The following is a 24,652-nucleotide window of genomic DNA, read 5'->3' on the forward strand; positions in this document are numbered from 1 at the left end:
TATATTTTAATTTCAGTAGAAAATTTATTATATTCATTTTTAAGAAATTTACTTTTTTCAAGAAAAATATTTTAGATTTTTTTTTGACTAACTACAGAAAAAAAATAAAAAAAGAGCGGCTGGCAAATAACACGTGAGGAAATTCAATTAAGCACGCGAGGGTCGGCCGTAGCCTGAAAACTCATCTGTGTGTGATTGATTGATTGATTGAAAGCATCTTTCAGTGCTCATCTCTTGTTGTGCCGTAGTATTAAATAGCACACTAATATTTTAACTTATGAATGTGACTCCCATTTTGACCCTCAAACTCACCTGATCTAAAATACAAAAACCACAGTTGAAATATACATCTTTCAGTAGGTTTCTTTTCTTGTTTTTTGCTCATATGGATTATTCCAGATGGGTTTTCTTGATTTTGATTTTTGTTTCTTTTTCTGCCATACCCATTTGCTCAGAATTATCAGAAATCCCTAGTAATTTTCTTGATTTTGCTAAGAAACCTGAGGTTTTTGATTGGATTGTTGGGGTTAGGAGAAGGATACATGAGAATCCTGAGTTGGGTTATGAAGAATTAGAGACTAGTAAGCTTATTAGACAAGAATTGGATAATTTGGGTATTGAGTATAATTACCCTTTTGCCACTACTGGTATTGTTGGTTTTATTGGTTCAGGAAAACCCCCTTTTGTTGCCATCAGAGCTGATATGGATGCTCTCCCTATGCAGGTTCGAAATTAAAGTGATTATTAACTCTGAGTATCCTCTTGATTTGATGTAAAAGTTCGTTTTTTTTTATATACTGATGTAGTGATTAGAGATCACCAAATAGCCAATAGCAAGTTGAGTGTGAATTTGAGCAAGGAGAGATTCTTGTGTACTGTCTTTTATTTTAGCTAAAGCAATTAGTTTTACACCTTAATTTGAGGCTTTTTTCATTTTTGTCCCGTAGGCCAAAATTAATTACGGGTGCTAGCCAAAATATACAAAAACATATATATGTATATTATGTGTATGTTTGTGTATATTTAGATTTAATATACAAAACACATACATTTACCGGCTATTATGTTTTAGAGCGGTCCAAAAATGTAATCCCTTAATTTTAACAGGAAATGGTGGACTGGGAGCACAAAAGTAGGAATCCTGGAAAAATGCACGCATGTGGCCATGATGCTCATGTTGCAATGCTTCTTGGTGCTGCAAAGATTCTTCAAGAACATCGGGACATTTTGAAGGTTTGATTCTTGTATTAGGACTACCACACCTGCTCAAGATTTGACTTTTGCCCGTTTCTCATTTTTGCATTTTATCCATTGCATGATTGAACTTTAATTGTTTGGCATGGCATGCTGGTTTGTTGGATGTGTTTTATGGCCAATGCTCTTAAGCCTGCTTACACTTTTAGAAAATACCATATCCAGTCTTTCTTAAGGTGTTATCAAAGGCCCTCTTAAAGCGCACTTAAGCCTTGAAGTGGACAGAAAACATGTTGTGTGCTTCGCCCGCTTAACGGGCGCTTCAATGTTGTCATCAAGGCTCTAAGGCATTCTTTTTCTTGCCAATGAGTGATATTTTTTTTTTTCTGAAGAGGCGACACTAAATGATTGATATTTTATTTTATCGTAATTATTTTTCAATTTCTTTGTTCATATATTTGTTATTCATGCTTATAATTATTAGTCTTGGATGACATGTACATCTTTGTATTTTTTCTCCATTTGAGCCTTTCTTTATTAAAGCCCACACTTTATTTGCGCTTAAAGCTCCAACAAACCTTAGAGCTTTGCACTTTTTGCCTTTTATAACACTGCTTTCTTATTGAATCCATAGCCCAGTCCTCAGCATGTACACAACATCAATTTTTTGTTGTCATAAATATTCTTCTGGCAGCTGATATTTCCTCGGACTTAATATTTTTGACAGGGAACAGTTGCTCTTGTTTTTCAACCAGCAGAGGAGGGAGGTGGTGGGGCCAAGAAAATGATAGATGCTGGAGCACTAGAAAATGTAGAAGCAATATTTGGTCTGCATGTCAATCCCAACTTTCCTTTGGGTAAAGTTTCTTCAAGGTCTGGACCCTTTTTGGCTGGAAGTGGTTTTTTCGAGGCTGTAATTAGTGGAAAAGGGGGTCATGCCGCTATTCCACAACATTCGATAGACCCAATTCTGGCAGCATCGAATGTAATTGTCAGCTTACAGCATCTTGTTTCCCGAGAGGCGGATCCTCTGGATTCTCAGGTATATTACTTGTCATGATTTCATTGCTTGATCGGGAATTGTTTGAATAAACTATGAACTGCAAATAAGATTCAAATCACTATGCACTTGAGTGAACAAGAGAAGTGACTTTTATCCTTGCTTTATACCTGGAAAACATGATATTAATCTTAAACATTTAGAATGATTCTATGGTCTTCAATAGAGGTAATATGACCTCGTTGTTTGCCGAAACTAAATATTCACCCATACCAAATTTCTTGGACAACGTAAATTTCCCTGTGTCAGGTTACTTCTTAGTCAAGCAAAAGTGAAATTAACCTCAAAATTTCCTGTTCTGAGCCTAAATGAGAGTTCAATTATCTAATTTGGAAGCAACACACCAGAAGTTACTCAATCACGTAGTACAACCCTCTCCTTGGCTCCCTTGCTTTGAATCCCATATGCATCTTCTATTCTGGTGACGTCCTTAATAAAGTGGAGAACTTTATAAAAGTGCTTAAATGGTATAATGGAATTTCCTAAATACATCTTTAGTGCTTGGGCCGAACTAGTTTAATACTCAACGATAGAGGAATCAGTTTAATATTGTTTGAGATTAGGGTGTCAAAGTCTCTGCTTTCCTTAACAAAGCTCAAGTTAAATATCTGAAGTAGATGAAGTTTCTTCTCCGTGTTCGGACTTCGGATTCATTTTTTGAAACTGAAGAGTCATATCCGTGTTCTTTTGGATGGAAAGTGGAAATATCAGGAGGGGCGTTGCTGCCTGCAGCCGGATCCAAAAAAAAGTTATTATCCTTTTGATGAAAATGGAATATATTCAAATATTGAATAACTAGTTTAAGAATGTTTGAAATTTGGGGGTCAAAATCTCCTTTCCTTAACAAAACTCAACTTCGGGGGTCAAAATCTCCTTTCCTTAACAAAACTCAACTTTTGAAATTATCTGTAGTAACTGAAACTTTCCTCTCCCTGTTCTGATTTATGTTCTGAAACCATAAAAATGTATCTGATGAGATGATGCTAGGGAAGGATTATTTAAAAACATTTGAACTCTCTCATTGAGATTGTGCAATGACTAGCATGCTTACTGGGTTTATAATTTTTGACTAGAGCCTGACTGGTAGACAAACCCCCATTCTGCTGCTGAAAAACTGACATGGTGAATTTACTTAGTCATGTAGTTTTATTTGACATAAAGTATGATGTGCAGGTAGTCACAGTTGCTAAATTCCAAGGAGGTGGTGCATTTAACGTTATTCCAGACTCTGTTACCATCGGTGGCACTTTTCGGGCTTTTTCAAAGGAGAGCTTTCAGCAGCTTAGGCAGCGAATTCAGGAGGTAGGATCAATTCTTAAATTAGTCAGTATATCAAGCTGTTGCCTAAAATGTCTTGGATGTTTCATTTTAAAGAAATTAACACTTTTTGTCCCTCAAATATTGCAAATTCTGATTTTGGTCCTTGTGATTGTTGGTTAAGCATATTTCCCTGTCAATTAATTGATATGTGCGCTTTTGATTCCTCTATCTATGAATCTTCACGAATTTAATGAAATCTCAAGTGCTAAATCTTTCAATTATGAATGTGATATCCTAAATTTGTATACTATTACTCCAGATTTTATGATATTTAGTTCTAAAAATAATATAAATATTACATGTTTCCTGCAACCAAACACCTTTTAGCTAATTGTAGGTTAAATGTGCTTAACCAAATTTTATGAGGACAAAAATCTAGAATTTATCCATAACCGAGGGACCAAAAGTGTAAGTATCCCTTTATTTTGTTTGCAATTCACTTTATTTTGATCAGGGTTTAGTTATATCATTTCATATGCTGCATAATGAAATTGCAAACTCAACCTACTGCAAGGCCAACCTTATGCTTTGTGTGTCTAGGCAAAATATGCTGCAAGTTGACTCTGTTTCCTGGATTTTCGTTATTTTTATCCATGTTTTCTCCATAGTAGAGACACTAATTCTCCTCTCGTGTAGGTTATTGTTGGGCAAGCTGCTGTACAGAGGTGCAATGCAACTGTGGATTTTCTTACAAACGATAAACCCTTCTTCCCTCCAACCGTGAATGATAAAAACTTGCACAAACACTTCCAGAGAGTTGCAGGTGATATGCTTGGTAACGATCATGTAAAAGACATGGAACCATTAATGGGATCGGAGGATTTTGCTTTTTACCAAGAGGTTATCCCTGGTTACTTCTATCTACTTGGAATGCAGGACGAAACAAATGAAAACCTTGCATCAGTTCATTCACCTTATTTTAAAATCAACGAAAAAGCACTTCCTTTTGGTGCTGCACTTCAAGCATCTTTGGCTATTAGATATCTTCTCGAAGCACAACCACAAGTTCCTTCGTCAAGTATAAATGATCACGATGAATTGTAAGGTGCTGCTCTTTTGTAGACCTAAATAGATCCCTGTTCATTTTTATGTAATGCTGGAACCGGCCAATTAGGCTTAAGCTGTATATCTGGAACAAGTCATGTACTTAGAAAGGTCAATGTTTATGCAACATTTACTTCAACAGCAATAACAATGTTGTACATTTTCTAGCAATTTCGTTTTCCTGAACTTATTCAAACATATTCAAATATTGGAATTAAGTAGGATCTCACGACAACATTCCGTTGCTCTCTTCTGGAGTTCCAATTTCAGACACCTTAGAATATCCAAATAGCAATCCATGCTTTCCGATGTAGATTTTGTGAATAATTTTTATTTTTATTTTCTTCTGAAATTTTACATTCTTTTGCTCATGGATGTTAGAAATATGAAGAATTCATACTCAAATCAACAAGAAGTTAAGATCAGCAGCTATATGAACCCTCACTAATCATGTTACTTAAAGTCTAACAATTAAAGGTAACAATACAATATCATCATAGGAAAGAGCATACTTTGGCATCTAATAGCAAGCATGACACTTGCTTGATCACGGGATCTAATAGCTACCAATTTCCTATTCTTGCTAAAATATTAGAAGCCCAAAAACTTAGTAGAATGTTCTAATAAAGGACCCAAAGCACTAGGAGCAAATTTTCTGGCAAAAAGGAAACAAAGTGAAGTTGGCTGGTTATTGTATATACAAGTCGGCATGTCAGAAATTCTCTTGAAAAAATAATCATTAATATCAGCCTTCCCAAATGTAGCAGGATGAGCACCACCTCTGGACCAGTCCACCCAAGTGAGAGTCCGGTTTGCTAAGAGGCGAGGAGATTCTATTGTCAGCATAGTTGGAAAATAGTGCTCGTCCACATAACACGCTGGTCTACAGAACTTCTCAAACTTAGGATGGTACTTCTCGTCTTTAACAATGTCAACAGCCAGTTTCCTGTTAACTTCAAACCACTGAGATCCTTTACGCCAATCAGTGATGTTAACCTCAGGTGACATATTCGGATTGTAACGCCCTCTTCCATAAGGTCCAGGTTCATCTACTGCACCCATAAAACTGTACCTGGATTTTGATATGTAGTGATAGACAACTTTGAAGTTCTGCAGAGGAATGCATGCCTCGGATAAGAGGACAAAAAATTCGTTGGAGATATCAAGCAGTGCATTAGCAAGAAGCCGTCTTTCAGCATCACACATGCTCATTCTTCCCCACTCCGCCACCTACACAAAAAGAGGCAACAGAATGATGACATTGATCTACTCATGTACTAGTACCAAATTTAGGCGTCACGGACTGCTTAATTGCAGCTAAATGAAAAACCAAGAGGTATGCAAACATCTTTTCATGGACACATTTGCGAAAAGGATTCGACCAATGAGCTTCATCCTTCAGTCACCAAAAATAGCTCATGTAAACCTTCGAATCTAACAACTATGCATCACCCGTCATGGATATATGTATGAAAATATTCCTAAACAATTTCATCAAAGAAAATATTCCTTACAGAAATGAGCTTCTCTTCCCCCTACGGACTAGAACAGGACATTTGTTTTAAAGTATGTGGTTCAGTAGTTCCTGGTATACATTAAGCAGATGTCATGGCACAAACTTCCTAAAACGGAGAATGACTATTGGTGTCCCTGGTTAACATATACAGCATTCACTAGTCCGGCAAAAAACTCAAGTGTTCTTATTGAGATGAAGGGTTTATAAGGTTTACATTGGAGATTAGCTGTCACAAACATTCAGAGACCATCTAGATGAAAACAACTGTGGCCAACTCAAATAACTAGAAAACCAAACAGATGAACTCTCCTATCCCACTTTCATCAATTCAACCTTATTGAAGCTTTACTGCAAACGCAAGCAACTTTCGATGATCTTGACATTGCCTCAAGTACAACACCATGAGCAGTAACATATCACCTGAACATACCTGGGTTGGATCATGATAAGCTACAACAAAGAACTTATTTTCCCTATGCCCTAACTTTGCACAACTTAGGGTGAAGCCCATAACCATAAACATTGAAGAAGGAAGAAAAAATCACCAACTTCGTATCTCTATAATTAAGTCCAGATATGTCTGGTGTCTTCTTAACAAAATGTATCATTCACTACTGCTGAACTGTTTGGTTAAATCTTAAACAGTTCGAAGAGCATGAATCCAGAGATCTTAAAAGAGGCTACATGAGAAAATAATACACACAGGACAATGACAGACTGAGATAAGCTTTCAATTAGCTAAAATCTGTGTGAGATCTGCTTCAATAACCAAGTCCTTAAAGGCATAAAACACAGAAATATGTTTACAGAATCATACATTCAAAAGGAAATCTTTTTGACAGTTCCCCATATTAGAATCCCAACATGGTAACACACAGATTAGTTAAGGGTAGGACTTGGTTGGCTACTATTGCAAAGTTAATTTTTTTAGACATAATGGCAAGAACAAACTAAAGCATTATGTACAATTAGAAAGGAAAAAGAATATGCTCAATTTACCTGACTAGGAATTTGCCTGCCATGAAATACTGATGAAGGTGGGAAATCAGGATTGTATGATGGCAATGAATGAACATATATCGAATAAAGCTTCTCATTCCCCTTGAAAAATCTCTCCCACAAAGGTGCCAAAGGCAAAGGTCCTCTAGTCAAGAACATGAACGCGATCTTTCGCGTTCTATTAAAAGGGTATTCTTTAATTTGAGGAACAATCGTAGCTCTCCAAAACAACTGAGTATCATTCATCGAATGCAACAGATTCGATGGAGGCTTAATCCAACTCTCTAAACTAAGTTGTTGAATACAGGGCTGAAATCTTGATTGTACCATAGGGATTACATTCTGTACTACTGAATATCGAACCATATACATACTAACAAATGAAATTACAATACCAAGACCCAAAAATAGCAATAGAAACTGAAGTAATCTTAATGGTAAAGGCTTATACTGATTTGTTACCACCTTAGTAACAGGTTCTTTACCTTCCTCTAATGACCCTTGACTCCCTACTCTTGACTTCATTTCTATATCTACCAAATACTTTCCACTACAAAAATCAATTCAAGGAAAATCAGGTTTTCCTGTACATATACTTATCTTCACAAAATGGTGTGTGGTTCACAACATTTTACTTTATAAAGCAAGGATTTTTATGAATCTCAGCAATAGTTGATTCAACTAAACAGTATAGGCAAGATAATTTCAACCCCAGATCGAGAAAATGCCACTCAAAGCAAGTGGATATGTCCGCAGATCAAAAAAAGCAAAAATTCAAATCCCAAGATTTGGCTACTGAATAACTACTAGGCTAAAAATGGTGAAACAGATATCATGGGGTGGAGCAAGAAAGTGAAAAAATTGAGCTAATCTTTTTATTGAGCTTAATAAATGAGAGTGTATGGGTGTGATTGAAGTTGAAGGTACAAATCTTTATGAAGAATCTAGAGACCAAAAAGATGCTTGGGGTGTGAAGAATAAAAACATAATCTTGTTATCACACCAAATCTGTTGGTGTTAAGCTTTAGTTTGTTGATGACATCTTTGCCAAACGTGGAAGTAAAGAGAAATTTCATTTTTTTTTATTTTTTTTTGCAGCAATCGAAGTTGTCTTGGTTGGGAAGCCGAAAGAAGCTTTTTTTTATGTGTGAGAGGGAGAATGGGAAAGCAAAGGGTATTGGTGTATGTTGTTGATTGTTGTTGGAAAAACCTAGATGTTTGCGTAATTAGATTTGTCTTGTGCTTTTATTTACATTGAAAATTCCAAATGTAATGGGCATTTATTTGGCTACCACGTTCCTTCTACAATAAAACATACTAGTATGAAATAAAATAGTACAGGTATTCTCACGTCACTTTGTGTCCTTTCTTTTTTTGTTTTTGTGTTTTTAATTTCTTTGAGATCCGAGGGTCGAGGATTGAACTTTTCAATCATTTTTTATTTTAAAATGCTACTCTTTCTATTTTTGTACTTTATCTAAGGATGTTTGAGAGCAAAATTCATAAGTTCGGTTTGGCTTATTTATGTGTCTGATTAAATATTAAAAGTATTTACGTGCGAAAATGAATCAAATGTTTGAGAGCATGTGAATGACATACATTGAATCTGAAAAATTGACCCGTTTTATGTAATAAGTAAGGTGAATTTAGTGTGAGGGGAAGAATATTGAAAATGCGAACAAAGTTTCACGTTAATAGCTAAAAAAAAATAATTAGAAAGTTGCATATACAAATCCACTCTTAATGATATGCAACTTTTTGAGAAAATGGTACGAATTTAACTCTAATCGAACAATATTACACCTTATTAGTGTTTTTCGGCTGATTTAGCTCAACCAACAACAGAACTCTTTCTCATAGTTTTCAAAAAAATATTTCACGGCCTAACTTTCTAGTGCAAATTAAACCACCAATACAAATTCAAGCTTAGGGCCTACTACCAGCAGGACGTTTTCACATACTATATTATTTTCTTTATCTTCCATTTCTTTAAAGATCATGTGTGGATTCAAAAAGCACCTAATTTACCTAACTTGAGTAACATAATAGATAGTGCAATAATCGTCGACCACAGAAAAGTCGGTGGAGAAGTTTATAATTCTATTAATCACTAGATGGCCTATCCCGTGCTGCGCACGGGCCCAACACTTCAGATTATAGTGTATCTATGTATATGTGGTTGTGTTTAGATAGTGATAATATATATATATATATACACACACAGCGTTCAAAATACGATTAATATAACATTGTAGTTTGTGCTCCATATCTAAAACTTTATTATATTCATGTTTGCTACGAAAATTTATTAATACTTTTTAAAAGAGAAGAATCGTTTAAAATAAAACTATTTTCCTCTCTTTGAGATAAAATAATAGCAATATTTAAGCATCAGTTGATACTTTCAATTTTAATTCGATTAATTTAAAGGTGTAAAATACTTATTATTTTTTATCAAATTTTGATTTGGATAATTCTAATTTAAATTATTAAATTAATTTTACATGTTTAAAACGAAACAAAGTAGAAATTGATTTTCTATTTAAACGAAGAAATGCTATTTTTTAATTTTTGGTAAATATTCTCGGTTTATGTCATTTTACTTGTCATGTTGTCTTTTGCATGATTTTTTAAGGAAACGTGAATTAGAATTATAGTTTGACTAATTTACTTTATTCATTATTTGATCTTCATTTGATATTAATCTGTTTTCACATTTATTAGAGTAAGAATAAAAATAAAAAAGTAATTAAATTGTATCTTATTTTTTAAATATATAAATTTTAAGTATATTTATTTTAGTAAACATAACAAATAAATGACATGGCGGAATAGCAAATACAGCAATTAAATATTTTGAAGAAAAGTAATAATATGGGGTCTATGTTTTTTGCTTGCAATAATTTCATTTGCTCCCACTAATGAGTTAATATGCATGTGCCAATGAATCTACTATTATTGACTTGATGGGCATACTTTGGGAATTACATGAATATTGTTTGATTTTTTAATATATGGGGTGCACGTTTTTTTTTTTTTTTTTGACGTTTCCCTTTTCTTTTTCTTTTTTTAATATGGGATCCACTTTTTTTTTTCATGAGTTTGGAGAGGGTGGGGTCCACCTTTTTTTTTTTTTTTAAAGAGTGACTGACGACGAAGCATGGGTAAACCGATACTTCTATATAGTTGAAAAATAGAAATATAATAAAGTATTTCTATCTATCTTTTAGAAGAGTTGGTAATATAAAATATAAAACGTCATTTTTTTACCCTTAAATAAAAAAGTGGGTGGGACCACAAAGGATTTTTTTGCCCTTAAATAAAAATGTAGAATCGAACACGGACGACGATCTTGCCTCTATAAACCGGCTCTTCTATATAGTAGTAATAGTAAAGTAATACATATAATTTTTTTTATCAAATTTTGATTTGGATAATTCTAATTCAAATTATTATATTAATTTTACATGTTTAAAATGAAACAAAGTAGAAATTTGATTTTCTATTTAAATGAAGAACTTCTATTTTTTAATTTTTAGTAAATATTTTTTGTTTAACTCATTTTACTTGTCATGTTATTTTTTTACACGGTTTTTTAAGGAAACGTTAATTAGAATTATAATTTCATTAATTTACGTTATTAATTATTTGATATCCATTTAATATTATTTTTTATTTTATGACATTAATCTCTTTTCACATTTATTAGTGTAAGGGAAAAATGAAAAAGTAACTAAATTCTATGTTATTTTAATATATAAGTATTTTAAGTATGTTGCTGTACAATAATTTCATTTGCTCCCACTATTAGGTTGATACGCATGTGACAATGAATCCATCATTATTGATTTAATTGTTTGATTTTCTAAGCACTTTTTTTCACTTTTTTTTCCCCGTGAGTTTGGATGTGGTGGGTTCTACTTTTTTTTTTTTTTTTTTAATACTGGTTGGTGTTTAATATGAGTCCATGAAGAACTTCTATTTTTTAATTTTTAATAAATATTTTTTGTTTAACTCATTTTACTTGTGATGTTGTTTTTTACACGATTTTTTAAGGAAACGTCAATTAGAATTATAATTTCACTAATTTACCTTATTAATTATTTGATCTCCATTTAATAGTATTTTTTCTTTTATGACATTAATTTCTTTTCACATTAATTAGAGTAAGGAAAAAATAAAAAAGTAATTAAATTCTATCTTATTTTAATATATAGGTATTTTAAGTATGTTGCTGTACAATAATTTCATTTGCTCTCACTAATGGGTTGATACGCATGTGGCAATGATTCCATCATTATTGATTTAATTGTTTGATTTTCTAAGCACTTTTTTTTTTAACATTGTTTGTTTTTTTAATATGGGATTAACTTTTTTTTTTTAATATTGCTTGATTTTGTTAATATATGGTCCACTTTTTTTTCCCGTGACTTTGGATGTGGTGGGTTCCACTTTTTTTTTTTTAATACTGGTTGGTGTTTAATATAGAGCCCAATTTTTTATTTTTTTATAAATATTAGTTGTTGTTTTTTAATATATATATAGAGCCCATAATTTATTTTTATTTTTTTAACTTGGAAATGACGACGAAAGGGGAGCCGGTTGGACGACCAAAAAGGAGCCCAACCGGCTCTTCTAAATAGTTAGAATTAGAATGTCGACTACAGACTAGAAATAGAAATTCTCTACCTCCGTTTTACATTCATGGGAAGTATTTTCAGACTAACGGCAACATAAACTCATTTATCCCTCTTTAATTAAAGATATTACTCATTGAAACCTCACTGTCATCCATTACAAGAGCTGCAATAATATGTTTGTACCATTTTCATAGTTTGAAAAGAATAGAGTTGGTTGAGTTTGAATTAGGCTGACTATAAATTTAGAACAATAGGTGCACGGGTTCTATGATATGTGTTTTTCAGCACCTTTATCGCAAATCATGAATAATATATAAAATCACTTCATTCTTATGTAGAATAACTAACTTAACTACTACTTAACTATAATAAATTAATGTAATTAAGTATAAATATCCACTATGAAACTTTTTGCCTGACTAATAGGTAAAATTGATGTTCTAGGCCTAAAAACCAGTTTTTCCGGCCGAAGTACACGAATTCCGATTTCAGGACCACTACTCGCAATACGTAAAAATTTATAAGTCTATCTACTTCAAAACAATTTCAGATATTGGTGTCTGAAGTTAGGCTTGACAGACAAAAAGTATGAAGCTTCATATGAAGTTGCTTTGAAGATTGTAGGCGTACAACTTTTTTGCTTTAATGAGTGCATGCTAGATAGTGATGTCCAAATAGGGTACCCTGTAAAAAAATTACATTTCTGTCTAAAGTTAGGCTTGACATGCATATGTGAAGTTGTGTTGAAGATTGTAGACGTGCAACTTTTTTTTTATTTTAATGAGTGCATGTCAGATAGTGATGTCCAAATAGGGTACCCCATAAAAAATTTACGAATTTTTCGACAATTGGCCTCTTTTTAGGATAACTTTTTAGCAAACGAACATTCTTTTTATCCCTCTTGCAACATATGGACCTTTTGAGACTACAATCTAATGATTCCTTTTAAATAAACTAAAAATCTTATGAGAAAACGTCCGACCACATTCTAAAATTTTATAATGCTAGAGGATAGTCTAATAATTTGTCAATTCTATGGCTATATTTTCACAAATTTTAAGAATAGTGACAAAATCTAAATGGTGGCTTAAAAAGAGACATTTGCACCCTAAGAACTGCCTTGAAGAAATTGCATGGTTTTCCCTTCAAATGGGCTGATCTTTATTTTTTGCCCTTCAAAATCTAATTTATGCCAACCGATACATAAATATTTTGAAGTCGCGGGACATAATTTATGAGATATGATTATACTAAAGTGTAAACTTATGCCTCGCTCTAACGATATTTGTCTTGGGGACAAAAATTAGAGACCAGCACAAACTAGGAGCAAAAATTGCAAATGACCCAACTGCCTTCTCAGTCCAAAGACGTTCTGGGCTTTCCGACAGAATCCAAAGCCCAAGTAGAATCCTGGGTAAACAACCCGGCCCGTATATAAATAACTTGACCGTAAAAATGTTAATCAACACACTTGGTCAGTTCATCTTCCCAAATTCCGAAAGGTAATTTCGCATTTTCATATCTCTGAGATTATTTCTACTAAATGGTACGATGAAGTTGTTACCCAAATTGGCATTTAGGATTTCAGTCTGATTGAGAGATGGTTATGGTTAGGTTAATTCACATTCTATTACGTTTATGCATACGTTAATTTTGGCACAAACATCATTTAAGCCTTTTGTCTTAAATAATATGCTGATACAGGTTAAAAATTGATTGATATTTTTTCCGATTGATTTAAGACTGCTTTGATTTCTCTTTGGGTTATTAGTTTTTTCGTCGCTATAATTAAAACTAAGATGGGTATGCTTAGGTTACTTTGCATTCAATTACCCGAAATGGAATATAGGCTTTCAGGCTGATTAAGATGGATACGCTTAGGTTACTTCACATTCAATTATGCTTGCGCATAAAAAAAATTAGTAAGATTTTGTTCTAATAACCTGCTGATACAGCTAAAAAATCGATTGATATTTTTCGTAATGATTTTGGATTGCTTTGATTTCTCTTTGGGTATTAGTTTTGTCGTTATACCCTAAAACTGAAGATTTTGGTATTCTCATTGTCCTCATGTGATGAGGAAATGTAATTTACTTATGTAGTTTTGTTATGAAATGGAGGTTTCCTTTTTGAATCTGAACAAGATTTTTTGGCAACAGTATGATGTCTAAAGCTCTACACTTATTGTTTGCTAAACGAAGGGTCTCTAGGTTTTGCAAAGACGGGACATTAATGAAGAAAAGGAAACTAAAAGGCAGGACACAGCGAAAGGTAAATAAAAAGAAGGGAAAGATGACGGAGAACACCAACACAGATGAAAGAGCAGTTGATGCGGACAGGATCTCTGAGTTGCCTGAACACATTTTACATCATATCCTTCATCTTCTACACAGGTCAAAGGATATTGCTAGAACTAGTGTTTTGTCTAAGAAGTGGAAAGGCATTTGGGAATCTTTCACATCCTTTGATTTTGATCAGAATTGGTTTAGACATGAAGAGGATGAAAAGAATTGGAATCATCTTCAACCTCCACCAGCGGAGAAACAGAGCTACATGTTAAAATTTGCGCTTGAGGAATTTACCGGAGATATGCCAGTGATAGAAAAGTTCATTCTGTTTGTTGCAAACGCCCTGGTAACCAGAGTTGAACCTTTGCCAAGTATACAAAAGTTTAGGCTGCGTGTCACTCATTTAACTATGATGTTGAGGAGTTTAATGGATGATTGGATTGGTGTTGCCATTGAGAAGAATGTTAAAGAGCTTGAACTCCATGTGGATTTGGATTGCAAAGACAGACCTTACGTACTGCCTTATGCCCTCTTTGCTTCAAAGTCAATAACCTCGTTGAAGCTTAACGGATGTGGAGTCGATTATAGTGATGACGATGACGTAAAGGATGATTTTGTTGGTGACGTAATGGATGATGATGACATAAAGCTCCAAAACCTGCGGGAGCTATCCATGAAAACGATGCGAATAAATGAGAAGGTAGTCCATCGTTTTGTCCAAGGCTGCCCTTTTATCGAAGATATGCGACTGATCAATTGCTATGGTTTGAAATTCTTGCATGTTTCATCTCTGCCTAATTTAAATAGGTTGGAGGTACATGAGGGCTCCAACCTCAGGTGGATCAAACTTGAGGCACCAAATCTTGAGACATTTTGGTTCCACGGAAAGAAGTCTTCAAGGTGCAAAATACTCTTAGCAGGGTGTGGAAATCTTAAGAATTTGATGTTGAGGCATGCACATATGGCAGATAAGTCATTTCAGGAATATATCTCCTACTTTCCGTTGCTTGAAGAATTGTACCTGTTGGAGTGTCATGCATTGCATGGGATTACGATATTGAGTGACAAGCTGAAAAAGCTGTCGGTGATAAGGTGCCACAAGCTAAAGGAAGCCAACATTGATGCACCAAATCTACTTTCATTTGAGTATACTGGAGCTGAGCTGCGTTTTTCTTCCATTAATGCTTCTCGGTTGCAAGAAGTGAAGCTTCACTTAAAATCCCAAAAACAAAAGTTTCACTCTAATGAAGTGCAGAAATTCATTGAAGGATTTGATGCCAAAGGTTTCAACTTGTTTCTTGCCTCCAAACAGGTCTCATATTTGTTATACTCTTTAAAGTTATCAGTGATGATTGTCTATGGCTTTCTCATGTGTCAATTTAATTATTATTCGTTCCTGTGCCACTTATAGGATGTGTTTATCTATGAGGATTTGAGAGGAATCCTTCAACTTCCCTCTAAAGTGTATAAGATAGAATTGACTAAATCAACAAAGATATTGGGAAATCTTCTCAATAGTCACTTGCGAGATTTTCACCCAAAAACTCTTACGTTAGAGACATCTCCCAGTAGTGAACTCCTCACGGTAAGAGACCTCTATCTTAACTAGATCCTTAAGTTATACTTCCTGGTAGTTCAATGCTTTCTATCGCTACATTGGTTAGAAACTCATTGTTATTTTCTGTTGAATACAGTTCTTGAAGGAGGAGATGATGAACAAAGAGAGGACTCCTAGCTGCTGTAAATATTACTCAAAGAAATGCTGGCGACATTATTTAAAAGAGGTTAATATGTTTGAGTTTTCAGTATCTAGGGTGAATCCAACTACAAGGTTTGAACTAAAATGGAGATCGGTGAGCTCGCTACTGCAGGAAGCTCTCATTATCCATGGAGCACTCAGTCTCCTGGCAGAGTAGAATAAATCGACAAAAAGTAGTTAAGTCACCTTCAGGCTTTCTTATTCCAGGAAAGTATGTAGTTGCAAAAAGGAAAACAGTAGTTCTAAACTGTTGGCCCTATTAGTTGTTGTGAAAATGGATGAGTTATGGTGCTTGATATAGAGCTAGCTGATATTTGGTTCTTTGAATGTGTTGAAAGTGAAAAAAAGTGCAAATAGGGGTTTCGGCGTTTTCCAAATTAGTTGTATTTGAAATTTTCATAATCAAAAAGTCCACCCCATTAATATGTTGCAAAGCACTTTTAAGGGCATTTAAGGAAAATAAAAAATGGGTACAATGCCATCCTACAACCTTCATGTTGTGAGATAGCAAAATCATATATATATATAATTTACAAGTGTATCCTCTTTGAAATAACTTAAAAAATGCCGTGTCTCAAGTTAGGTTCGACACACCCAATATCTGAAGTTTTATATGATTGAAATCTAGGCACATGAGACTAAAGTTCAATCATTTTTGTATGAATTTTAGCCACATGAAACTTTAGACATTCTTATCTAAAGTTAATTAGGCTTGACAGGCTTAACTTTAGCCACCTCATCACTGCATGTTTGAAGTTGTTTCGAATTTGGTAGACATGAAAAAAAAAATAGGTACATGTTAAATATGGTATCCAAATAGGAACCCTTTTACAATTTTTTTGTCGATTGTCTCTTTTTTGACGGTCGTTAGTAAATGACATTCTTTTTATTTTTCGTGCAACGTATGAACCTTTTAGACCACAGTCTAAAGTTTCCTTCCGAGCAAACTAAAAATCTTATGAAGAAACGTTAGACCGCCATATAAAATTTTGTAAATTGTAATGTTAGATTACAATTTAATGTTTAATTTAGAGTAAAGGGTCAAAAGCACTCCTAAACTATCACTTTTTTTTGTGTTTCATGCCTGAACTATTCAAAGTGAGCAAAACACACCTAAACTATCACTATACGGTTAGCAAAACACACCTGGATGCTGACTAGACTAAATGTTTGACCTCACTCACCTCAAAGTGCGTGAAGCAAAATTTTATCAATTTTTTTTTGTCCATTTGGCATAGATAACGGCTATATTTTGCTAAATCATTTTTTTTTTAAAATTCCAATTAATTCTTTAAAACCCTAAGCCCTCCCCTTTCTTCTTCATCATTTCTCAACCATTTTTCTTCATTTCTTCTTCTTCGCCTGTGCATATTTATTTCATTTATTTCTTCATCATTATCAACCTTGTTCTTCATTTTCTTCTTCTGTAAGGGCTAATAAGATTTTCTACTCCTTTTTGTTTCCTTTCATCCTTTTCATTGGTCATATTTTCTTGTCAAAATGAGGAAGAATGTCTTTTGTAAATGTGGGTAGCCCGCAACGATAAGAACATCAACAACGAATAACCATCCGGGAAGACGTTTTTATGGATGCCCGAATTATGGGGTAACCATCTTTCAAATTATTATACATTAACCAATATGTTTTTTCCATTAATCATCCGGTTAAATGGTGTGATTTAATTTTTTCAGATTAGTGGTCGTGTTGCTTGTGGATTCTTTGATTGGTATGATGATACATTACCAGCCCAAGCAAAGGCTGTTATTCTTGGCTTGAAAATGGATAAGAAGGAACTTGAGGATGAATTGAAGAAGAAGAAAATTTTGATGATGTTGTTGTTTATTAGTGTATGTTTTAATTTCTAATTTTACCCAAATGTATTAGGCTTTTAACTTTTAACCTTTTATTTATCCAAGTGGAATTAACTTATGCCACAGTGGAAATATTTATCCACGTGGAGTGCCACGTGGCACTATTTTTAAACAAAAAAAGAGTGTAGCACACACATTATAGTATATAAGTCCAGGTGTGTTTTGCTAACTGTATAGTGATAGTTTAAGTGTGTTTTGCTCACTTCGGATAGTTCAGTTATGAAATACAAAAAAAGGTGATAGTTTAGGTGTGTTTTTGACCCTTTACTCTTTAATTTAATGTTTTGTCAACTCTAGGGGGTATATTTGCAAGAACTTTTAAGAATATGAACAAAATCTAAACGGTGGCTTAGAAAAGGAACATTTTCGTAAATCAGCCCCTAAAAAGGGAACTTTTCAAAAACATATAGTCCAACATCAAATATTACGCTATATAGCCCAAAATCATTACACATAATGTCTCAACCTTATATAGAAGGTTATAATAATGCATAAAAGGTGTTTATACACACATATGGACTAAACCGGCTAACAAACTCACTATCTGTGCTACGTGGTGTAAATATTTTTCTGGCAGTAGACATAAAGCGTAATTTCCCCTAAAAAGCGCCTTCTCAGTCCAGAGACGCTTTGGGCTTTTCGACAGAATTGAAAGCCCAAATAGAAGTTAGCTTGACCCGGCCTCTCATCAAACATAACCCGGATTTTCTAGCCTGTATAAATAGCTTGACCTGATCAAACACAGTTCATCAGTTCGTCTTGCCAAAATCCGAGGTATTTTTTGCATTTCTTATTGATTTTCTTTTATATGTCTGAAATTAATTTTACGATTATCCGAATTGGCATTTAGGGTTTAAGGCTGATTAAGATTGTTATGCTTAGGTTACTTCGCATTCAATTACGTTTATTCATACGTTATTTTGGAAAATAAATAAATTAGTAAGATCATTTAAGTTTTTTTTGTTTTAATAACATGCTGATACAGGTTAGAAATTGATTGATATTCTTCCTTCTTTTTGCTTATTCATTTGGGATGGCTTTGATTTCTTTTTTCGGTCTCTTTGGGCATTAATTTCGTCTTTATACCTTGAACCTAGAGATTTTGGTCTTCTATTACATGCTTACATTGAATTTGGCACAAATACCAGTAAAATCATTTTTAAGCTTTTTGATTTACTAACATGCTGATACAGGTTACAAATTGATTGATATTTTTTCTTCTATTGATTTCATTTTGGGTCTCTTTGGGGTTTTAGTTTTGTCGTTATACCCTAAAACCTAAAGATTTTGGTCTTCTCATTGACCTTATGTGATTAGGAAATGGAGTGTTTTTTTTTTTTTTAATTAAGATCAGATGGTAGTGCATGTATTTGAATTCATCATCACACAAATGGAGTTTACTTTTGCAGTTTTTAATAAAATGGAGGGTTTCTTTCTTGAATCTGAACAAGAATTTTGGCAAGTTTTAATAACCTGCTGATACAGGTTAAAAATTGATTGATATCTTTCCTTTTTTTTCGGATTGATGTTTGGATTGCTTTGATTTCTCTTTGGGGTTTTAGTTTCGTTGTTATACGCTAAATTTAAAGATATTGTGTCTTCTTATTGAACTCAAGTGATGAGGAAATGGAGTTTACTTATGTAGTTTTTAGCAAAATGGAGGTTTTTTTCTTGAATCTGAATAAGAATTTTGAACAACAGTATGATGTCTAAAGCTCTACAACTATTTTTTGCTAAACGAAGGGACTCTAGATTTTGCAAAGACGGGACGTTAATGAAGAAAAGGAAAAGAAAAGGCAGGACACAAAGAAAGGTAAATAGAAAAAAGGGAAAGATGACGGAGAACACCAACACAGACGAAAGAGCAGTTGATGCGGACAGGATCTCTGAGTTGCCTGAACACATTATACATCACATCCTATGTCTTCTCCGCTGGCCAAATGATAAAGCAAGAACTAGCGTGTTGTCTAAGAAGTGGAAATTCATTTGGGATTCTTTCACGTCCTTTGATTTTGATCAGAGGCGCTTCTTATGTCTGAAGGATGCAGATAAATGGGATCATCTCCAACCTCTACCAGTGGAGAAACAGAGCTCAGTTTTCAAAAAGGTGTATGAGCAAACCCTGGGAGGTGCTGAGGTGACATTTATAAACAAGTTCGTTCTGTTTGTCGAGAACACCTTAGCAACCAGACTTGACCTGTTGCCAAGTATACAAAAGTTCAGGCTGCATGTCTTCTATTGTGTTGATCTTTTGCTTCCCTTTATGAATCACTGGATAAGTGTTGCTACTGACAAGAATATTAGTGAGCTTGATATCCATGTGAAAATGCCGGGCAAATTTTACGTTCTGCCTCAGGTCGTCTTTGCTTCCAGGACAATAACTTCATTGAAGCTCTACGGATGTGGAGTAGGTGATTCTGTAGCCATAAAGCTCCAAAACTTGCGGGAGTTATCTATGAAAGCAATGCGTATCAATGAGAATATAGTCCATAATTTTGCCCAGGGCTGCCCTTTGATCGAGGATATGCGACTGATCAATTGCTTTGGTTTGAAATTCTTGCATGTTTCATCTCTGCCTAAGCTAAATAGGTTTGAGGTACATGAGCGCTCCAGCCTCAGGTCGATCAAACTTGAGACGCCCAATCTTGAGACGTTTTGGTTCCATGGGAAGAAATCTTCAAGGTGCAAAATAATCTTAGCAGGGTGCGGAAATCTTAAGAATCTGACTTTGAAGCATGCACGTATGGCAGATAAGTCCTTTCAACAACAAGTCTCCTACTTCCCGTTACTTGAAAAATTATTCCTGTTGGAGTGCCAAACATTGCATAGAATTACAATATTGAGTGACAAGCTGAAGAAACTTTCTCTGGTTAGGTGCCACAAACTAAAGGAAGCCAACATTGATGCACCAAATCTACTTTCAATTGAATATACTGGTGGTGCTGAGCTGCCTTTTTCCTACATGAATGCCTCACGGTTGCAAGAAGTGAAGCTTCACTTGAAATCCCAAAAACAGAAGTTTCACCCTGATGAAGTGAAGAAATTCATTGAAGGGTTTGCTGGAAAAGGTTTCACGTTGTTTCTTGCCTCCAAACAGGTCTCAAACTCATCAAACTCCTTGTATTAAATTTATCAGCGATTATTATATATGGCTTTCTCACATGTTCTATTATTTATTTATTTATTCCTGTGGCACTTATAGGATGTGAATATCTATGAGGAACCGGAAGCACTCGATCTTCTTCATTCTGGAGCATTCAAGATAGAATTGACTAAATCAACAAGAATGCTGGAAAATCTTCTGAACAGTCACTTGCGAGATTTTCACCCAAACAGTATTACCTTAAAGATATCTCCCACAAGTGACCTCCTCGTGGTAAGATGACCTCTATCTTAATTGGATGCTTAAGTCATACTTTTTCTATCACCTCAGTGGATAGGACTGACTTATTGTTAATTTGTTGTGGAATACAGTTCATAGAGGAGAAGATATTGAACAAAGAGAAAACTCCTACCTGTTGTAAATACTACTCAAAGAAATGCTGGCGACATTATTTAGAAGAGGCTAAAACGTCTGAGTTTTCAAATGCTTTATCTACAGTGAAGCCTAGTATGAGCTTGGAACTAAAATGGAGCAAGTCACCCTTGCCTCTGCCGGAAGATGTTGATATAACAGAAGAGTTACTGGTGCTCAAGGATACAGAGATATAACAGAAGAGTTACTGGTGCTCAAGGATACAGAGCTAACAGATATCAATGAGTAATACATAGGACATATATGCATTTACTGTACTTACTAAGTCATCTATTTGAACTACTTTTCGTTCTTTTAGAACAATTTATGATCAGACGAGCTCATTTGGTTTTGGTCCAAGATATTGTGCTTCACTGAGATTAAGTTGCATTTGGTTGATCCCCGCCCCTTATCTGTCCCAAACTGACCAAGGGCAAAATAAAGAGCGTTCATTTCATGGGAGTATCCAAATAACTTGTCAACTCTTTTTTCTGATGGTTGGTTTTGCATGTTCTCTATACAGCTGGGGAAGTAAAGTTTTTCAACACCGAAATATTGGTGGTGTGCCGCTGTCTCTCAGGTTTTATCAGTTCCCTTTGCCGATCAGAGGGGGACTATCTCGGACTTTTTGCTGTACATATTTCGGCGTTCTCTTAGTGCTGGTTTTAAGTAAAGAAATCTTTCTTTTACTGATGATAAAAAAAGGAGCATTAGTGATTATTGGAATAAACACAAGTAGTATAGTGTTATTGAATAGGGGAACGCGTAAGCGATGTCATTTTTATGTGCCTTTGCCATACGCATCTGATTCTCACCAAAGATTTCAACCATGATAAGATTTGAATAGGGGAACGCGTAAGATTTGCACCGTCTCCACTAATGCCTTATGTAAAGCTAAGGTTCTGAAGAATGTAAGAATAGGAATCAGATACGTACTGCTACAAAAATAGGCAAGAAAACAATGGCTTCTGCCACTATATAAAAGCGCTACTTCTTGAAATCAACTTGATCAGCTTTTTGCGCCAGTCTATCTTTGCATTTTCTTGGATGGACACGGTAAGTAATCTTGAGCTTGAACGTTTTCATTTTCATTTAAAAGATATTTTTATTTCCATGTAGAGCCAAAATCTTGTGGCAGCCTAAGACAGAGAGAAGATGCACTTTAGCTAAAACGCTTAAACTGAACCCATTATTTTCTGTATGGAGTAACCACTAAAATTTGTGTGTGAGAGAAAAACCACTAAAATTTTAGCAACTATCAAGTTTTGTGACCCATAATAGCAAAAGTACACAATAGACTCCATCAGTGACGTAGCCACCCTTGTCCAAAGCAAGGGGTGTCAATTGATACAATTTTGAAGAAAATTACACTGTCTAGCTAAGTAGTACTCCCTTCTTCTTTTTAGTCAGTCCCAAAAAAAATGACACCTTTTTATATTTAGCAACAATTTAACTCTCAATTTTTTATTTTACCCTTAATAAATTTATTTCTAGCCATAAAAATTTATTTGACTTGTTCTAAACTACAAAATTCAAAAGGCTTCCTTTCTTTCTTAAACTTCGTGCTCAGTCAAACACCTTCATATGTATTGAGACAGAGGGAGTACTTTTTTTTTTAAAAAAAAGTTAGTTTATATGTTAAATCCTTTTGAATTATTTAGTAAAAGTCCGACTCCGCCACTAAATTCTGTTATAAAAACATAAATGTTGAAAGCCTTCAAATTAAGATTCTGAATTTGTCTCGACCACAAGATTAATGAACTAATTGCGGATAAAATGCATGTAGAAGGTTGAGAAGGACCAAGGAGACGAATTAAAGAAGAGGATCGTTATTGGAACATGGGGTGGTCATGGTGGAAGCCCTTGGGATGATGGTAGTTTCAATGGAGTGAGAGAAATTACCCTTGTCTATTCTCTTTGTGTAGACTCCATGACTGTGGTCTATGACCAAAATGGCAAGCCTTATCAAGCAGAGAAGCGCGGAGGAGTTGGAGGCAATAGAACTGCTCAGGTAACTCTTTAATCTTTGGATATCTGATAATATAAAGATTTTTTTACATTATTAGTGTAATTTTACTTATTATAAAATGTTGGTTACTACCATTTTTATAAGGTTTTTAACTTGAAACTTTGTTTAACAAGTTAGTTTATATATCATGTGACAAGATTGTTCAAGACCATACAGAGACACCAATGCATCCCTCAACTAATGCAGTATGCTTAACACCTTCCCTACGCTATGCTTAGGATTAATCAGTTGTTGCTTGGACAATATAACATAGGAGCTCTTCATTAGACAAACTAATAATTGGAATGAATTTAACTACGATACCACGTTAAAGGAAATAGACGATGGGTAACTTAACCACAAAAGTTAGTTCATTAGGTGAGAGTATTTCCAAGACACGTGAGGAAACGACAACTCACTCCCTCAACTAGTGTGGGACATTTCACAGTAAACATTTACTTGTTAATTACCTTATAAATTAGCTGATAATATAACCCTTTTTAACATTGTCTGTGCAACTCTTTTTTTTTTTTTTTTGAATCAACTTTTATTATTACTACGAAACTTAATATTAACCTTTGATATATCTCAATTCCAGATTAAGCTGCAATTTCCAGAAGAATACCTGACGAGTGTTAGCGGCTATTATTCTCCAGTGGTGTATGGTGGCACTCCTGTGATAAGATCCCTCACTTTTAGCAGCAACAAAAGAAAATTTGGACCATTTGGTGTAGAAGGAGGAACACCATTTTCATTGCCAATGGAAGGTGGCCAGATTGTAGGTTTTAAAGGGAGAAGTGGCTGGTATTTAGATGCTATTGGCTTCTATATTGCTAAAGTAAAGACAACTACAGTCTTACAGAAGGCTCAAAAAAGCCTTATGAAACTTGCATCTACTGTGTCTATGAACTACAGATATGGAGATGAACCAAAAAAGCACTCCTATTTCTACAAACCAAGTGTTCCAAAAAATGAGGCATAAGGGAACTTGACCACAAATCAGTCAACCAGGATCCGAGCGATGCAAAGAAGAAAGTTTACTAGGGAAAGATCTCCCTAAAGACTTGTGTCCATTCAGAGTTTGTAACTCAACTATATGTACTAAGAAAATAAAGTACAATGATTTGAATATACATTTAAATATATACACACATATATACACACGATATATATATATATATACATATATATGCATATATATATATATATATATATATATATATATATATATATATATATATATGCTTTAGCTTTATATGTCATTTTTTTCTCATATTGGTAGTATCCGAATCAATTTATGAGCATATTAAATGATCCATGTACATCAGTAACCTTCCACTAACGTAGATGCAAATGCAAATCCCCCTGATTATCATTTCCACAATAAATGCAAATTCTTCTAATTTCAGTTGAGAATCTCAAATAAGAGTATAATGGAT

General features: G+C 34.3%; 5 protein-coding genes across 11 annotated transcripts; 4 read left to right on the forward strand and 1 right to left on the reverse strand.

The window, feature by feature from the left end:
• Positions 1–195: 195 nt before the first annotated feature.
• On the forward strand, positions 196–4,789 carry LOC132633435 (IAA-amino acid hydrolase ILR1-like 4). The gene is made up of 5 exons (XM_060349851.1): positions 196–724; positions 1,108–1,233; positions 1,922–2,236; positions 3,428–3,556; positions 4,211–4,789. The coding sequence occupies exons 1-5, from the start codon at positions 386–388 to the stop codon at positions 4,616–4,618; spliced, it is 1,317 nt and encodes a 438-aa protein (XP_060205834.1). The 5' UTR covers positions 196–385; the 3' UTR covers positions 4,619–4,789.
• A 231-nt stretch (positions 4,790–5,020) lies between these two features.
• Positions 5,021–8,374, reverse strand: LOC132633436 (glycosyltransferase BC10-like). The gene is made up of 2 exons (XM_060349852.1): positions 7,134–8,374; positions 5,021–5,848 (listed from the first exon to the last, which is right to left on the reverse strand). The coding sequence occupies exons 1-2, from the start codon at positions 7,656–7,658 to the stop codon at positions 5,210–5,212; spliced, it is 1,164 nt and encodes a 387-aa protein (XP_060205835.1). The 5' UTR covers positions 7,659–8,374; the 3' UTR covers positions 5,021–5,209.
• Positions 8,375–13,118: 4,744 nt separating this feature from the next.
• Positions 13,119–16,147, forward strand: LOC132633437 (uncharacterized). 5 transcript variants are annotated; one of them, XM_060349855.1, is made up of 4 exons: positions 13,119–13,275; positions 13,975–15,373; positions 15,473–15,646; positions 15,756–16,147. In XM_060349855.1, exons 1-4 carry the CDS (start codon positions 13,229–13,231, stop codon positions 15,975–15,977), a joined length of 1,842 nt encoding a protein of 613 aa, XP_060205838.1. In that variant the 5' UTR covers positions 13,119–13,228; the 3' UTR covers positions 15,978–16,147. The 5 variants fall into 5 exon arrangements, with proteins under 5 accessions (XP_060205838.1, XP_060205839.1, XP_060205837.1 ...); XM_060349856.1 differs by having other exon boundaries at positions 13,137–13,275; positions 13,984–15,373; XM_060349854.1 differs by having other exon boundaries at positions 13,214–13,275; positions 13,933–15,373.
• Positions 16,148–18,322: 2,175 nt separating this feature from the next.
• Positions 18,323–21,583, forward strand: LOC132633439 (uncharacterized). Of its 2 annotated transcripts, XM_060349860.1 has the most exons (4): positions 18,323–18,465; positions 19,435–20,788; positions 20,894–21,067; positions 21,166–21,583. In XM_060349860.1, the coding sequence occupies exons 2-4, from the start codon at positions 19,466–19,468 to the stop codon at positions 21,400–21,402; spliced, it is 1,734 nt and encodes a 577-aa protein (XP_060205843.1). In that variant the 5' UTR covers positions 18,323–18,465; positions 19,435–19,465; the 3' UTR covers positions 21,403–21,583. The 2 variants fall into 2 exon arrangements, with proteins under 2 accessions (XP_060205843.1, XP_060205842.1); XM_060349859.1 differs by lacking the exon at positions 18,323–18,465 and having other exon boundaries at positions 19,413–20,788.
• A 521-nt stretch (positions 21,584–22,104) lies between these two features.
• On the forward strand, positions 22,105–24,346 carry LOC132633440 (jacalin-related lectin 19). 2 transcript variants are annotated; one of them, XM_060349861.1, is made up of 3 exons: positions 22,105–22,261; positions 22,992–23,216; positions 23,812–24,346. In XM_060349861.1, exons 1-3 carry the CDS (start codon positions 22,253–22,255, stop codon positions 24,193–24,195), a joined length of 618 nt encoding a protein of 205 aa, XP_060205844.1. In that variant the 5' UTR covers positions 22,105–22,252; the 3' UTR covers positions 24,196–24,346. The 2 variants fall into 2 exon arrangements, with proteins under 2 accessions (XP_060205844.1, XP_060205845.1); XM_060349862.1 differs by having other exon boundaries at positions 22,115–22,261; positions 22,995–23,216.
• Positions 24,347–24,652: the final 306 nt, after the last annotated feature.

The sequence above is a fragment of the Lycium barbarum genome, chromosome 3 (assembly GCF_019175385.1).
Source record: "Lycium barbarum isolate Lr01 chromosome 3, ASM1917538v2, whole genome shotgun sequence".
Taxonomy (NCBI): domain Eukaryota; kingdom Viridiplantae; phylum Streptophyta; class Magnoliopsida; order Solanales; family Solanaceae; genus Lycium; species Lycium barbarum.

Excerpts from the sequence above, each read along its gene's own strand:
- LOC132633435 (XM_060349851.1), top strand. The coding sequence starts at position 386 with ATGGATTATTCCAGATGGGTTTTCTTGATTTTGATTTTTGTTTCTTTT. Across the intron at positions 725-1,107 it reads TGGATGCTCTCCCTATGCAG|GAAATGGTGGACTGGGAGCA; the intron begins GTTCGAAATTAA and ends TAATTTTAACAG. Across the intron at positions 1,234-1,921 it reads AACATCGGGACATTTTGAAG|GGAACAGTTGCTCTTGTTTT; the intron begins GTTTGATTCTTG and ends TATTTTTGACAG.
- LOC132633436 (XM_060349852.1), bottom strand. The coding sequence starts at position 7,658 with ATGAAGTCAAGAGTAGGGAGTCAAGGGTCATTAGAGGAAGGTAAAGAA. Across the intron at positions 5,849-7,133 it reads GCAGGCAAATTCCTAGTCAG|GTGGCGGAGTGGGGAAGAAT; the intron begins GTAAATTGAGCA and ends CTTTTTGTGTAG.
- LOC132633437 (XM_060349854.1), top strand. The coding sequence starts at position 13,229 with ATGTTAATCAACACACTTGGTCAGTTCATCTTCCCAAATTCCGAAAG. Across the intron at positions 13,276-13,932 it reads ATCTTCCCAAATTCCGAAAG|TATGATGTCTAAAGCTCTAC; the intron begins GTAATTTCGCAT and ends TTTTGGCAACAG. Across the intron at positions 15,647-15,755 it reads CCAGTAGTGAACTCCTCACG|TTCTTGAAGGAGGAGATGAT; the intron begins GTAAGAGACCTC and ends TGTTGAATACAG.
- LOC132633439 (XM_060349860.1), top strand. The coding sequence starts at position 19,466 with ATGAAGAAAAGGAAAAGAAAAGGCAGGACACAAAGAAAGGTAAATAGA. Across the intron at positions 20,789-20,893 it reads TGTTTCTTGCCTCCAAACAG|GATGTGAATATCTATGAGGA; the intron begins GTCTCAAACTCA and ends TGGCACTTATAG. Across the intron at positions 21,068-21,165 it reads CCACAAGTGACCTCCTCGTG|TTCATAGAGGAGAAGATATT; the intron begins GTAAGATGACCT and ends TGTGGAATACAG.
- LOC132633440 (XM_060349861.1), top strand. Across the intron at positions 23,217-23,811 it reads GAGGCAATAGAACTGCTCAG|ATTAAGCTGCAATTTCCAGA; the intron begins GTAACTCTTTAA and ends TCTCAATTCCAG.